Source organism: Cheilinus undulatus, linkage group 15 (assembly GCF_018320785.1).
Source record: "Cheilinus undulatus linkage group 15, ASM1832078v1, whole genome shotgun sequence".
Lineage (NCBI taxonomy): Eukaryota > Metazoa > Chordata > Actinopteri > Labriformes > Labridae > Cheilinus > Cheilinus undulatus.
In genome coordinates this window covers 29,423,935-29,439,844 of record NC_054879.1, presented here as the reverse complement: position 1 = coordinate 29,439,844, position 15,910 = coordinate 29,423,935, and the positions used below count along the sequence as shown (strand labels likewise).

The 15,910-nt window shown below is 39.9% G+C and overlaps 1 protein-coding gene across 1 annotated transcript in view; it reads left to right on the top strand.

Annotated features, from left to right (window-relative positions):
• The window catches only part of pdia5 (protein disulfide isomerase family A, member 5), a 114,447-nt gene that overhangs the window by 71,047 nt on the left and 27,490 nt on the right, over window positions 1-15,910 (top strand). Inside the window, exons 12-13 of the mRNA XM_041807244.1 lie at window positions 12,956-13,026; window positions 13,718-13,881. Coding sequence (XP_041663178.1) covers window positions 12,956-13,026; window positions 13,718-13,881 — 235 coding nt within the window. The remainder of the gene's footprint in view (window positions 1-12,955; window positions 13,027-13,717; window positions 13,882-15,910) is intronic.

Here is a 15,910-nt window from a genome sequence, read left to right as displayed (position 1 = left end):
AGACATGAGTTAAGTATTGCGTCATAGAGCTATTTCAGGGTGAGAATGTGGTCACAGAGAGAAAAATAACATATTGTGATCAAAATTGCTGGCGGCATCACCCAGAATTATATGATCCAAGAAAAGCTACACCTCCATACATTTTGGAGTTTGTTTTTGTTTTTGTTTTTTTTTTTTTCAGGATGCAAAAATGAAGTGATCTCTTTTTAATTGACTGGAATCAAAACTTCCTGTGCAAATATCATGCACAATTTGCATTACTTGGTGTCTTGAGGTTAATTGACCTCTTTACCCTATCTTTGGCCACACTGTTCCAACATACACCTCTAAAAATTAATCAGAAAATATATGTTTGTTTTTTGAAACACTTAAAAGTATGGTGGAGAAATTTTCAGTAATTTTTTTTTTAACAAATTTTCTTTCAGCAGGAGAAAATTTTAGATTGGTTGACGGCTGTTATCATCTGCGCATGAACTCAGACTTGAGCCAAATTGCACATGTGTGATTTATCAAAATAACACTTTTTTTTTTTTTTATCAAAATGACATTACAGCCCTTAATGCAACACTGCTGTTAAGTGAAGTTTTTTGAGCCCAAAGCCCAATCAAAGATATGTCCATTTATAGGATTCATACACAATAAAATTAAATAAGGCATAGCCAGCTTTCTCCTTCAACAACTTTCTGATGAGAAAAGTAGCTTAATTTGTAAAATATGTGCAGCAGCGTGTTTAGAGGATTTCCACATTCCTCCCTGCTGTGTAAAACACTTTTCCAGCAGATGATCTTGGGTAGAACAGTTGTTTAGTCACACAAACAACATCACTGTTTCACCCCAGAAACTGAAAAACAAACCCGGAGACAAGCTTGCTTCAGTAACTTTAGCTGTGTGTATCACACAAGCTCATCCTCACAACAAAACACTTCATTGTTGCCATATGGTTTACATAAGCCTGCTTGTCATTTTTATGCACGCACCACACTGCCGTTGTTACGCAGAACTTTGTAAACATGCCAGATTCTGTCAGTGGGTTTTTTTTGTTTGTTTTTTTTTTTCCCGTTCCAGATTGTTTTTCTTTTGTCGAGGCCTCCTGCGTGTGAGTGAGCTGTCCACAGGAGATTTAACATGATGATAAATGCGACCCATAGCTGTAAAGTCATGCAAATAGATTCATCCGTGTTAGAAAGGCCTTTTTGAGTCGAGCAGTAACACGACACAATCTGAATCATGTTTCAACCATTTTTGGAGCTTTTTATTTCTTCCTTTAAGCTACCTCCTCTGACTGAATCACGTCCTCATCCTTCCTCCGTCCTATCTCTACCTGCCCTTCTGCTCCCTTCCCCATCTGTTCTCGTCTCCATCTACATGCAGTAAAAATAAATGAATAAATAAAATAAGGTCCTTCTCTCTAGATTTTACCATAATGATGATTCATTGTTTTCATAATTTCATCATGCTCTTTGCTGCAGAGCTTTCAGACCTGCAGGTTGCTGGGAGCACTGCACTTCACCCAGAGGGCAAACACACACTCCAGCTGTTAAAGTGATTAAAACACATCCTCAACACTCACACACTGCAGTGGGATCTGCTACAACCACCAGCTCATTATTATCTGCCTCAAACCTAAATATTTTGCACTAATATTTAAACTAGAATCTGCCAGTTGGTAAGAAATTGTAGCGGCAAGGGATTTCTGCAAGTATACTGAAAAGGTAAAGCCAAGTGACACAATTTCATTCATCAGATTAGCCTGTTTAGAATGAAAAACAGCTGTTGTGCAAGAGGCATAGAGTGAAGTAGACTGAATGGCTGCATGCAGTTTCTTGGACATGATTTAGTTCTAAAGTACTATTGAGATCTTGTAGAGCTACTTGCATCATCTTTTTTCTTCTTTTTTCCTTTTCTTGCTGATTTTTAACATGAATGTAGGACATGTAAAGCACAATATTTTCTTAAAAATAACTGCTTCAAGTTTTCAGGCCAAGCTTTCCATAATACATTTCAAACCTAAGGGGTAAAAAAATCATAAAAATGAACTTCCACAAAAGAAAATGCCATATGCATAGCACTGCCAGTCTAACAGTGCTATGTGTGTCTTAACAGGCAATAAGAGAATTCACCACACATTTACAAACTTGAAGTCATGGACAAAACACAGTGTTAAAGATAATGACTGAATAAAAGGGAGAAAGCAATTCAGCCCTCTTGTGTTGTAAATCCTCGAATTTTTTTTGGTCATATTCAAGGTACCGTCCTGTCAGTGTAAACACTGAGCTGAGAACAACAAACCCAGAGGGAGTCAAACTTCACCCCTTCATCAAAAACAGCATTTTGGTTCATTTCAGGCAGAGTTCCCTTTCAGTCTATCATAGTTAAGCATCTCCCTGCATCCATGATGATGCAAAAGAACAATAACCTGACACATCAGATGGATGTGTGAAACATCTTTACGGGCCAATCAGAGCAACAAAACACGTGAAGTTGTAGCCACTACCGAGGTGCACGTGCACAGCTACCGAGGAATAAACTCCATATAGAACTGCATAACACGAACCATGGCGACTATAGACATGTCAGTACACGACTTTTGTCGTTTTTGAAAAGAAAACAACTCACTGCTGTTCTTTGTTCTTTTAATGAAGAAATGTCGTCAAGTTCTGATAAAACTGGCGCTTCAGCAGCATCCACGCTAATGTCTTCCGCCATGATGGCACCGGCTTCTAGTTGCCGCTTGCTTACGTCACGACTCTGCCGCGCCCAAAAGTACTGCCCTTCGTCACTGATTGGTCCTATCACTTTCTAACCGGGCCCAAACGGTTCAGACGGGCAGCATTGCAAGATGGATTCGCCAGTGAGAAACACAGAAACAGGCATATCCATCTGCTTTGCAAGGTTAAATGACCGACACCTCAAATAAAAAAAAATCTCACTCAGCTCAGTGGACAAGTCAACACTAATCTGCACTTTGTAACATCAAGCATGTTCCCATTTCCTTTTTGATCCTTAACAAGTTCTTTCTTCCATGATTAAATACTAACAATGTGAAGCAGATTCCATGTTTGTCTGCAGGTGGATTGTCTTGCAAGACTTCAAGCTGAGAAGTTTGAACCTGTCAGTATCAATTTAGGAGAAACATGCCGAATGTACAGGTCACAACTTGTCCACAAGAGTGTTTTGGAGTTGTTGCATTGTGTATTTGATGAGTTTGATGAGGGAAAGTCGGAATACCGTCTGCTTACATTGAGTTGGCACAGCAGCTCCGAACTCAGCAGCGCCGATCTAAAAACAGCTTGCACCGACAACTGTAGGTTATGAACCTATTACTAAGACTATAGGAATTATGGTAATGGGCGAATTTGCCAAAATGTTGAAGTATCCCTTTAACAGACCGACTGAGCCATACAACTGTCATCTTTTGTAAATGCAAGTCATCATACATAATATCTATAATTATACCTTTAAAACTTTCAAGTTGGTTATAGTTGTATTCAGTCCCAAAACAAGTCATAACACCTTATTAAATCAGATTTCAAAAAGTTTAAACCTTCCGAAAAGCAAAACTTCAATTCCCCCCTGAAGTCTTTGTCAAAGTAAAAGCACACTATAAATGTAAAGAGAAAAGTTACTGTAAATAAGACCGCAGCTCAAGATGTACCTTTATGATAGTCACACTGGGGCTTTGCCAATTTCAGGTTTATACTGAGTTTATGTCAGGGGTTTTTTTCCTCAGTTGAGCATGACCCCACTCATCATTTTACCAGCTCACAGAGGTGATTTTAGTGTCATCAGTTGGTTTAAATGTTCATCAACCTTGTCCTGATTGTACAGAAACGCCTGAATGGACATTTATATGGACAGTAGTGGGGCAGACTCATCCTCTCTGTCCTTCACAGACATTTGTCCTTCTCTTGACTCACCCTGCTGACAGCAGCCAGTCACCCACAGCCGCACATCAAGGCCAGTCAGCTGAAACAAGCTACACCATAGTCTCGGACTCCCACACACACATTTAAAATTACTTATGACACATATCAAACACACATATCACACCAAGACACAACATTTATCGCACACAATTACACATATCCTTCTTTCTGTCTCTCACACAAACACACAGAAGCACTCACACATGCCAGGCCTTGCTGCTTCAATGCAGTTGCTTAATGGCCTCGCTGTCAGAGTGAGATTAATGGTCGCCCAACCACCACCATCAGCTTGCATTTCTGCCCCCGTCTCAGTGTGGCCATTCTCACCGTCCTCTGAACAGCACTCAGCAGGAGCTGTTTGCGTTTTGTCCCTTACGGCGGCAAAACCTCCAACTGAGCGCTCTGTTTCCCAAATTGAGCTTGATTGTGTCCCAGACCAAAACAAAGAGTTGCTGGAAGAGAGTGCTGCACAATATTTAATTCAGAATATTATGATCCAGCAAACATGGCTGTAAATGACAGTGTTTTATCTCAGAATGTTTGGGTTTGGGCTGCAGCTGGTGCGCCAGAAGGTTAGTACATCTGATTTTGACATCTCTTCTGACTGGCCACTTAGTGAGATGCCACAGGCTCAGCTTGCTACTGCAGATCAGCAGATGATGACCTTATGGCACCTTCACACCAAACATTTGCTGTAGTTAACTAGTGATATATGGCTCCAACTTTTTCAGCTCATCATTGTTCAGTAAATCTGCATTCCTCACTCTGACAATCTGGTTTTCCTAACTTTGTAAAACAACTTCAAAGGAACCATTATAGAGAAAATAGGGGTGTAACCAGGGTCCAAAACTAACACTCGCCACTTGCCAATTATGGGTAGATTTTGTCTCTGGCTGGTAAATCATTAAGACCACTTGCCACTCTAGCAAGTTATTTTTTTTACCAGCGAAAAATTCATTTTTTTATTATGGGAGAACGATACTGGTCTCGGCTGGTTTCCTGGCAGAGTAATGTTTATTTCAGGCCGAGACGATCTTTGGTCTCGAGGTGTGTCAGTCATGACGTCATTCACAGCGTGCTGAGGTGGATAGCTGGTTGTTACTGTAGCCGTACCTCCTTGCAGTGTCGTCAACTTAGTGACTTTGTCGCTGTATTAGCGAGTTTTCAGCCCCCTTTAGCGATTAAAAAAAAAAAAAAAAACGACTAGCGACAAATCTAGCGACTTTTTCTGGTGTTACTGGAGACTTTTAAAGACTCTGACATGAAAGCATGTATCGTTGTAGCGCCTCTTGAGCAGCGATAGCTGCCGTGGGTCCCTCCCCGTCCCAACGCACTGAAAGGCAGTCCACTCCTCGCGAAGAAGTCCCTCTTAGCTGCGGTTAGAGCAGGTGATGCTCACGCCTTCATGTCCAGACTACAGATTAACCACACTGTGAAGGCGCCTAGACAGTTTTTTCTGTTGTCTGTTTTTGGTCCATTTAGATTGTTAATGAAGACTGTATACAAAAAAAATAAATTGATTTGTTGTAGGCTCTTAAGTGGACCCTAAGGTTTAAAACTAAACCAAGCGTAAGAAAACTAAACTTCTAAGAAAAATAGAATAATAAATAAATGATAAACCAAAAATGAAATTTAAAGTAACTCTGCCAGAGTATCTCTTGAGTCATTTTGCCTAGCCCAGATAAAGGAGGGTTGGAATTGTGACGTTATAAAAACAAGAATCGACAGAAGCAAGTTCATTTGTTGTTCTACACATAATGGGGGTCTTTTTACTCACTTTTTGTCTCTTTTAGCATACATTATTGCTAGTATTAGTGCATACTATTAAAATATTGTTTGAGAATCGCATACAAGACCCAAATGACATGTTAAATAATACTGATAGCAAATTACAACACTTAAAAGCAATTTTTTTACCAGCCTGGCTGGTAAGTGAAAAAGTTAGCTTTGGACCCTGGGTGTAACACATCACAAAGACCACTGGTCAGTTCTGAGGTCACAGTTCAGTACAGGTTATAACTATTCTTGGCCTTTTTTGCCTTTATTTGGATAGGATAGCTGAAGAGATACCGGAAATATGAAAAGAGAGGGTGTGGGGAAAATATGTCCCAAACAGTGCCGGGACAGGGAATTGATCCCACAACCAGTGCATTGAGGACCCCAGCTTTTGTTCTTCTGTGCCTGCTCTACCCACTGGGCTAAACTGGCACTCAAAAATTGCATTTATTTTGCCTTTTGTTACTATATACATCAATTTATCCATCCATCCATTTTCTTCCGGTGGCAGCAGGCTAACGAGTCGGCCCAGACATCCCACTCCCCAGCAACATTTTCAAGGCCAAATGAGACAATAATAATACCCCAGCGAGACCTACGTCTACCCTTGGGTCTCCTCTCAGTTGTAACCACCTGGTAGACCTCCTCAACTGGCTGATTTTTGAGATGAAAGCAGCAGCTTTACTTTGAGCTCCCACCAGATTTCCAAGCTCCTCACCCTTTCTCTGAGGCTGAACCCAGACACCCTCCTGTGTAATCTCATTTTGACTGCTTGAACCCGAGATCTCATTCTTTCAGTCATTACACAAGGTCAGAGGTTACATTTGGAACAAAGCTTGTAAATTGAGAGCTTTACCTTCCAGCTCAGCTCTCTCTTCACCAGACCAATCCTGTACAACATTTGCGATACTGCTGATGATGCATAAACCCGTCTGTCAATCTTATGGTCCATTCATTACATGACGTTAAATTTTGGAAGGCTATGTCTTGACTGTTTAGTCAGCTAAGCAAGTCACCCCAGACATCTCACTCTCTAGCAACATTTTCCAGGCCAGATCAGATATATAATACCCCAACAAGTCATGGCTCTATCCAAGGGTCTCCTCCAAATTGGATGCAGCCGGAAGACCTCCTCAGGGAGGCATCTAGGAGGGATCTTAATCAGATGCTCGAACCACCTTAACTGGCTCCTTTTTAAGATGAAGGAGCAGCAGCTCTACTTCTCCCTCTGGATGTCTGCGCTCCTCAGGCTGAGCTCGGCCACCCTCCTGAGGAATCTCATTTTGACCAAGATCTCATTCTTTCGGTCATTACCAAAGCTCATGACCATTGGTGAGGGCTGAAAAGAAAATCGACCATAAAAGTGTTAACAAAGTAGTAGTGGTTCCATGTTTTTTGCCACTTTCATACCATCACAGGGAAGCGTCCCCTGTCTTTGCAACATAGCCAACAAATTCAATGGCTTTAATTGTTGCAGCCATGTTTTTTGTTAAAACTCCTCATTTGACCACCACCCCTCCAAAAGATTGCTGTGCACATGGTTGCTTGTAGTTGTGGAAGTTGTTGGGATAAAAAGCAAGAAATACATCCAAACTGCTTAACCTTTATTGTTACCTTCCTCCATGCTATGCAGAGAGCTGAGGAGAGTGGCGTAGCACATGCATGTTCTTGCAGTAAAGCATAGAACTAGCTCAGCTCCAAGGATCCACCTAAAGGATCTGTGCATCCCTAGAGCTCTTAAGTCTTCTCCTTTTTTTTTTTTTTTTTTTGCATGAATCAGCTCAGATTACAGCTACAGTGATGTGTGGGTCATTTGTTTGTCCTCTCACTCTTAGCACTTCTCCCCCACACTGGGTCTGAGTCAGCAATATTTCACTGTACTTCTGTGAGTCCCCCTTGCACACAGACATGCACAGTGACCATTCCCATCATGCACCACTTGTTCTGAATGTGAAGCAGGACTAAAGCAAAGTGCAGGACGAACCTTTAGTTCTGTCTCTTACACATCGGTTTGAAGGGTTGGAAAAAGTCCTCTATTTCTCTCATGAGCTTCGACACAATCTGATGATCACACACCACAGTGGCTCAGTTAAAAGAGAAGCAGCTCACTTTTTGTGCTTTCCACAAGGCATATCTCACTTGATTTATAGCCTGTGCTAGCGCTGCATTGTATATTGAAGAAAGAAATTCCTGAACTGTTTTGACAAGGGCAATTTACCAGGTTTGGAAATATTCCAAGTTTGTTTCATGCATCTGTGCACAACAGTGCTGTGAGCACATACGGACACTGCTCATCTCTGATCAAACAGCATATTCATTACATCCTTAGAAGAAACATCTTGTACATTGTGTGAGACAAATATTGTGTTATGTGTCTGAAGGTTTAAATCCTAAAAGTGTGTGCCACTTTCCTTTCCTGCTCATGTAATATTAAACACACCTCCACACCAGGCGGAGAGTTTATTCCTGAAGCCTTGAGCTCGGACAGATTGGCTGAAAAGAAAGAGGAAAAAAAACAGCTGCAAACACATTTGCCCATTTGTGTGTATTCAGAACCTTCAAATAGAGCAGATTCACTCAGAACAAGAAAACACTACTAAAGCTGTCTTGCTTGATTAAAGAAGAGAGATGTGCCGTTTTTGGCTGAAGGTGAAGTTTGCTGATGAAATCTATTCTCTTTGAATTTTTCTGCATCTTGCAACACCAATGTTTAGAGCAGGGAGATAATCCACTTCAGCAGTAAAGATGACATATCATACCCTCCTTCCACCTTCTGCACAGTCCCCTGCGGTCTAAACAAAATGTCTGTGCTGTGCTTTGGGACACATGTTTTGCATCAAGCACCAGAGGATGTTTTTGACCCTGTATATACCAGCTCTAAGCAGCCTTTCTTAGAATGGCTGGTTTTGGTGTATCTTTATACGCAAAAGAGCTACTACTCTCCCTATCCCTACGGTAAAGCTGCAAGCTTCAAGAGCAACTTGTTGGCATGCAATTTGGAGAAACAGCTGGAGCCGACACAGCAGTATGTGCCAAACTGAAGATGAATGTAAAAGATTTGTAATTTTCTGTAATTTTATGCACACAATAAAAAAGAGAAGAAACCAGCCAATCTGAGCGTGTAAAATGTTAAAACTGGAAGGATTAAAAAAATCCTTCATTATAATGTCCAAATTATTAAAAAATCTAAATTATTTAAAATGATTTAATATCGTTTTAAATAATACAGGCTTTTTAAGTCCTAACTCATTAAAAATCTATTTTTTTCCATGCTTGGAGAGCCTGGTTTCTCTTTTTATTTTGCCTAATTTTTCTTGTTTTCCAAGCACACCCAACCCTGTTTTACAGTTCTTCTACTCTGACCACATTGAACAGCCAAAAATACTGAAGTGGGATTTTAATTATATGTCTTATTTGAAATAATTTTAAAGTATTAGATTGACTTTTTTTAGATTATTTTGAGACCGTTTGCCTGTATTTAATGGGACAGCTTGAGAGGGACAGAAAATGTGGAGGGAGCAGGGTCTATAGTCGCTGCACATGGGATGCCTGACATACACCAGACTGATTGATGCTGATTCAGACTTTTAAAATAGTGATATAAATGACATTTTCCACACATAGACAAAGATGATACTGAACCTATAATAATGGACCACAAATTTTTCAATTCTACTAGTCTTTCATTTATTTTAATTACTGAATAATCCAAAGTAGGATATTAGTTTATAATCTCTATTTTTCTCTGTGTTACCCTCCTTTAAAGTCCTATTGTGCAGCACTCTCTTCCAGCAACACTCACACCCAGCTCTTCATCTTCCTCAGTTTGTCTTTAACATGCTGGATTACTCCAAACGATCACACACCCGTGTTTGAGAGGGAAAACATGTTTTAAGTAATCAGATGTGACTGAACTTTCTGGGTTAACATGAGAGACTCTTGTCATCTCATTTACAGTTTCTCACTCAGCATGCCAGCAGTAAACCCACTGACACACCAGGGTGAAACAGAGAGACATTACAGAGAATTACAAATGTCAATGCATTAATTCAACAAGACAGCTTTGAAGGCTCAATGTTGTGCAAAGACTGCATTACGACACTCTGAGCATTGGATATTTGTTGTTAGTGTTTTATAAAAGTCAGGTCTGAGAGGTTAGGCCTTCATCTGCCCTGTTTACTCTTTCATAAAAGATTGGGTTTGATCAGTGTTTTTCAACCTTTTTTGAGGCACAGCACATTTTTAGATAAAGAAAAATCCCAAGGCACACCACAAGCAAAAAATTTTACATCTTCTCATCACCGCCACATTTATCATGCATCACTTATTCTGTTGTCTTAGGTAATTACTGTGCTCCCTACTGCCACCCACTGACATGGAAGAGTATTACTCTTACCAGCCATGCCATTGCTGGCACAGGTGCAGAACAATTATGTGCAGTGACTAAATAATATATTTTTTGAACCTGTTAAGTGAAATTGGATAATTTCCTATGGCAAACCTGACGATGTCTCATGGTACAGTACTGTGCCACAGCACAGTGGTTAAAACTCACTGGGTTAGATAGCATGCTGATGATAGCTGCTTTTACAGTCATGGATGAGAGTACATAAAAAAGCCAGACTGGAGTTTGCAAAAATGTACCTAAGTAAGCCTCAATCCTTCTGGGAGAACATTTTGTGGACAGATGAGACTAAGGTAGAGCTTTTGGAAAAGCACATCATTCTACTATTTACAGACAACAGAATGAGGCCCACAAAGAAAAGAACACAGTACCTACAGTCATACATGGTGGAAGTTCAAAGATGTTCCGAGGTTGTTTTGCTCCCTCTGGCACTGGATGCCTTGACTGTGTGCAAGGAATCATGAAATCTGGAGACTATCAAGAGATTTTGGCCCTCAATGTAGGGCCTAGTGTCAGAAAGGTGGGTCTGCATCAGAGGTCAGGGTGTTCCAACAGGGCACTGACCCCAAACATACCTCAAAAAGCACCAAGAAATGGTTGAAGACCAAGTGCTGGAGAGTTCTGAAGTAGGGGTGGACGATATGGAAAAAAACTCCTATCACGTTTTTTATGGCCAGATGACGATCTTGATGACGATCTGGACGTCGCGGACATCACTGCCTCCCTCCGTAAAAAGAAGCTGATGTTATAACAATACACCCGTGCCTGCGTTATCCTGACGTTTACTTGCCAGGTGGAAAGGCTTGTAAATAACTCGGAAAATGGTAATAGAAAGCAAAAGAATGTCGGCTGTAACAGTTACAACAGTAGGCTATCTGCCTCAGACACACTTTACCCAGCTAAACCACGGTATGCTTCATCTCTCTTCCCTGTTTGAACCTCGGCAGACCAGAGTACGCTGTCTTTACAGCTCATCAAAAGATGAGCAGATTGTGCAAATAAATATTTTTTTTGCACACTGATGGTTCAGAAAACCAAGACAAAGCTTCGTGTAAGAGTTAGAAATCGCCATGAGAACTAAATCTTAAGTTTCACTTTCACTTGCAGCATGAGTCTCCGTTGCACCAGGGAGCAGAAGGGGAGGGAGCAAAGAGCAAGAAGTAGTAGAGCCGATCCTACGATAAAACAGATTAAGCAGATCACCAATACGTTCTATTTCTCCGCAATCTGATCTGATCTTATTGCGCACCCCTATTCTGAAGTGGCCAGCAATGAGTCCGGATCTAAATCCCATTGAAAACCTATGGAGAGATCTCAAAATGGCTGTTGCGTGAAGGCACCCTTCAAATCTGAGTGACCTAGAGCAGTTTTCAAAAGAATGGTTTATGGCATGATTTTCCATGCATCTGTGGTCCTGTTGTTCTTCTTTTAGGTTTTAAAGTGTGTTTTTTTTTTTTTTTTATAAGAAACCCCAAATTCATTCATAAAACACATTTTAAAACAATGAAACATTAACTAAGGTGCTCTACATTGAAAATTAGCACAATGAAACACAGAGCAAATATAAAACAACCAATTTTGTAAGTTAAAATTCAAGGGCCAAAAGAAAAGGAAGGGATAAAAGCCATTTTAAGGTGCATTTTAAGGTTGGTTTATATCAGGCAGTGTTGGGGAAAATTGAACATGTAGAGACAAAGCGTTCCAGACCTTGCTGCTGTTACTGTAAAAGACCGCGTCACACCAGAGCTCCAACTTGAAACTTGGGGTAGTCTGACGCAACTGATTGGTGAACCTGAGTGCCTGTGATAAAATGTGAGATTTTTTTAAGGTCAACAAGATACGAAGAAGCCAGCCCTTTTAAAGATTTACATTTTATCAAATTTTAAAAGCAGCCCTGAAATGCACAGATGTGCAAAAACATCTTATCTGCTGAGGAAAGCTTTCAATGTGCCTTTTTGGTTTTGTTTCAATAAAGCATTGTGGTCGAGGTCTGATTAAACTGCCGCCTTTCTACAACTGAACATAAGAGCTAATCGCCACTGTGGTGGCACAGCTTGTATATACTGGCTTACAGTACAACTAAACCCCACCCACAATGATTGCAAAGTCATGCCGACGCAGGTTGGCAGAAAAGCAAAAACATCTTACCTGTCATTGAAAGCTTTCAGTGCTTTTCTTTGCTCTTATTCCATAAAGAAATGGTCCAGTTCTGATAAAACTGTCTCTGTACTATAGCATTACTGGTCACAGCCACTGCTATTGGCTGTCAGTACAACTTAACCCAACCTGTAGCTACTGCGTTGTTCTCCTCAAATGACACTGATTGGTCCAAACTGGTTTTCTGTTTGGCACAAGCATTGTAGATTGGAGCTTTGCAAGGCGGATTTTCCTGATGACAGTCTGGCAAATCAATCTGCTTTGCAAGTTTGGCATTCCATGACAGTGGCACAGTCCTGAGCAGGGAAGAGTATCGAAATCCAACACAGCTAATACCTACCAGATCATATTAGAACACACATTTACACATTTTGGCGCTTTATTTTGGTGCCCCGCCACTCTAACAGGACCCCATTCCACTTCAAATAAATGTCACAAATACATTGTTGAATTTGTGGGAATTCTGTGCACTTAGCCATGTTGTGCTCTCCCTGCAATTTCATACCAAGAAGAAGGTCACATTGAATGACACAATTTCTTCATTGTTTGTCATGGATGCAACACAAGTATATGAATTGTATTTTAATTTTTTAATAAAAACTGACAAATGGACAAAGATCAACTTGTTTTACTTTCGTGTATCAGAAATCTGTCACTGGTCTGTCTCTGATGTGTGGTTTCATCCCTTTAGGGTGTGGACACTGCAAGAAGATGAAGCCAGAGTATGATGAAGCTGCTGAAATACTCAACAAGGGCACAAATGTAAGTTTTATGACCTTTACATGTACTCTCATGTGCACAGTGAGTTCCTCTAAGAGTCCTTTGTGTTGATTCTTATAGTCTAATCTTTTTGAAAAGCCTTTTTTTCTAATGGACATATAGAGCCACGCAGCTGTAGCAGTACCTCATTAATGGATCATAATAATCCCTTTTCTCGGCCTGCAGGCTTTGGGACGATTTGGCCAGCTCTCGATGTGTTTCTGATTAGTCGGGTGTGTTCCCAGCCTCTCCTCTTAGGCCGTTCTGTCCTATGTGGTAATCTTACACTCCTCAGCCAGGGGCAGGGCCTATAAAACTTCATCCTGGTGACTGAAGCAATTATCTCATCCATGCGCATCCCACCGGCCCGATGCTTGGACCCTCTTCTTGTGGCTCCCTGCCCGGCAGCAGAGGTCAATTGGAGAAGTCTGGCCATTATCTAATATGGATGGACTAAACCCTCTCTCACCCTGAGCCCTGAAGACACAGCTTATCATTTATTTTTCTCCTCTTTGCTTCTTTTCTCCCATCATTAAGGGGTCATTTATATTCATGCAGCCTATATTGCTGTCTAAAGGTTGAACTTTGATTGTTTTTCAAGTAAAAGGACATAATTGGTGTTGTTCAACAGGCACTGACTTTCATACAACTAAAGTTTTCTGTAACTAAAGGTCCTGCTTTTATTTTCCCACAGAGTCCAGGTGTGTTGGCGGCATTAGATGCCACAGTACACGAGGCTGTAGCAAATCGTTTCAAGCTCTCCGGCTTCCCAACTGTCAAGTATTTTGTGAATGGTGAGGAGAAGTACACGCTGCCAAGCCTCCGCAGCAAAGACAAGATCATCGAGTTCATGCACAAGTGAGTCACATATTCATCAAGCATAAAGATCGCTTTTTAACTTTTGAAACTCGATAAGTTCTGCCTCTGCAAAGTTTAAAAGAACTGCGAAAACACAAACTTTTCCACTAATTTAGTCTTAAAATTAAACCATGCAAGAATGGGATGTCTTTCTCACTGTACATCAGCTTACATTCTGTATTTGTTTCAAATTAAAGAGACTAGACCTACTGCCTGGTGGTTATAGGCCTTCAAGGGTATTGTTACCTGTGCAAACATAGTAAATGCTAGTGAACTTAATAAACCACAAACTTGATACAAATAAGCAGTTTTTTTAAATGTTATTATCCCCAAAAACGTGATAGCAGTTGCCTACTGCAAATTTAATGACAAAATTCCCTGCAAATGCAACGACTTTGACATTTGCAGAGATGGTAAAAATGGGAATGTAAAAATCTCCAGCTCTTAAAAATGTTAATTATTTTCCTCAAATGTAATATGAACATGACATTAAATCAATGTTTATTTTGTCGACTCAAAACTACGACTAACGATATTTGTCAACAGCCTTTTTTTCCATTACAAAAACTTGACTAAGACTAGCAAAAGATTGATCTATGGTGACTATAACTGACAAAAAGTAAGTCTAAAACTAGACTAAAATGTTTTGGAGTTTTAGTTGACTAAACTAGGCTGAAATTAAAAAGGGTAGAAATGACCAAAATGTGACAAACTAAAATACATGTAATCAAAAGACAAAGACTAAGACTGGAATTAAAAATAGTTGGCAAAATTAACACTGCATTAAATCTTTGTGGTCATTGTTTTTTTGTTGTTCAAGTCAGCTTAAGTTTAACACATAAAGAAATGGGGTTTTTTTGCCATGAAACTGGAAGACGTAATTTTTTCAGAAAGTGTTTTGACACATTTTAATCCATTCTGCTAAGATTCATTGCTCTTCGAATGTTTTCAGACTTTTAAACCTGCTGTTTCATAAAAAACAAAAAAATGTCTCAACTACCCTCCAAACAAACAATGATCACAACTTTAATTTTTCATGTTTATGTTAAATTTGTGGGAAGTGATTACAATTTTGGGAGACATTGATTTTTATGTACTTATAAACCTAAAATATCTCTGCAAAAGTTGCAGTTATTTGCATTAGGCAACTACTATTAAATTTGTGGGAAATGCATTACATTTGTGGGACTAATACATTAAAAGCAGCAGATTTGTATTATATAGGTGGTTTATTACATTTGTGGTTAGTTACTATGTTTGCAGATGTTACAGGTATCCGATGGCTGGACAGTGAAAGAACTGTCATGAGTTAAGAAAAAAGTCTATGGTGTGGTCTGTGATAGCATGATCTATAGAATATAAGTCACCACAGTCTTTTTTTTTTTTAGTTATCTCATAGGGACAAAGCTTTAAACTGTCCTCCATGATGATTTCTGTTTTTATTCAGCTGAGTCCACAACTTACTTTCTGTGCAGCTGTGTTGCTCTTTTAGGTTTTCCTATTTTTGCCATATGGAGTCTGCACATCTACTAGCTATAATAAGGTAGTTGAGCTCTCAGCCTGCAGTGATGAGACAGACTCACAGCCTTGTGAGTTGCTTTGCCTTCTTGTGCCTTGTCCTTACTCAGAAGTGTTCTTAGTCAAAGTCGAATGGACATCTCCATTCATTGGAGATATTTTTCACAAGAAAGAGAAAAAGGTAAAGCCCATCAATGTTGACCTTGTACCAATGACCTCCAAATTCTTATCAGTTCATCCTTGAGTCATAGTGGGCGTCGGTACAAAGTTAATAAGAAAAAAAACCCTGAAAACACTTGTGAGATATTGCATTTACAAAGAAGGGCTGAACATGATACCTTTGACCTTGACTTTTAACTATGATTTCTGAAATCTGTTCAGTTCTTTCTTGAACATTTTGGCAGTTTAAAAAATTAATGACAAGTGTTCTTTAGATATTGAGTTCAGAAAAAATGGCAAGGTTAGACGTATGGACAGTCCAAAAACATAATGCCTTCAACCTGGGTTGTTG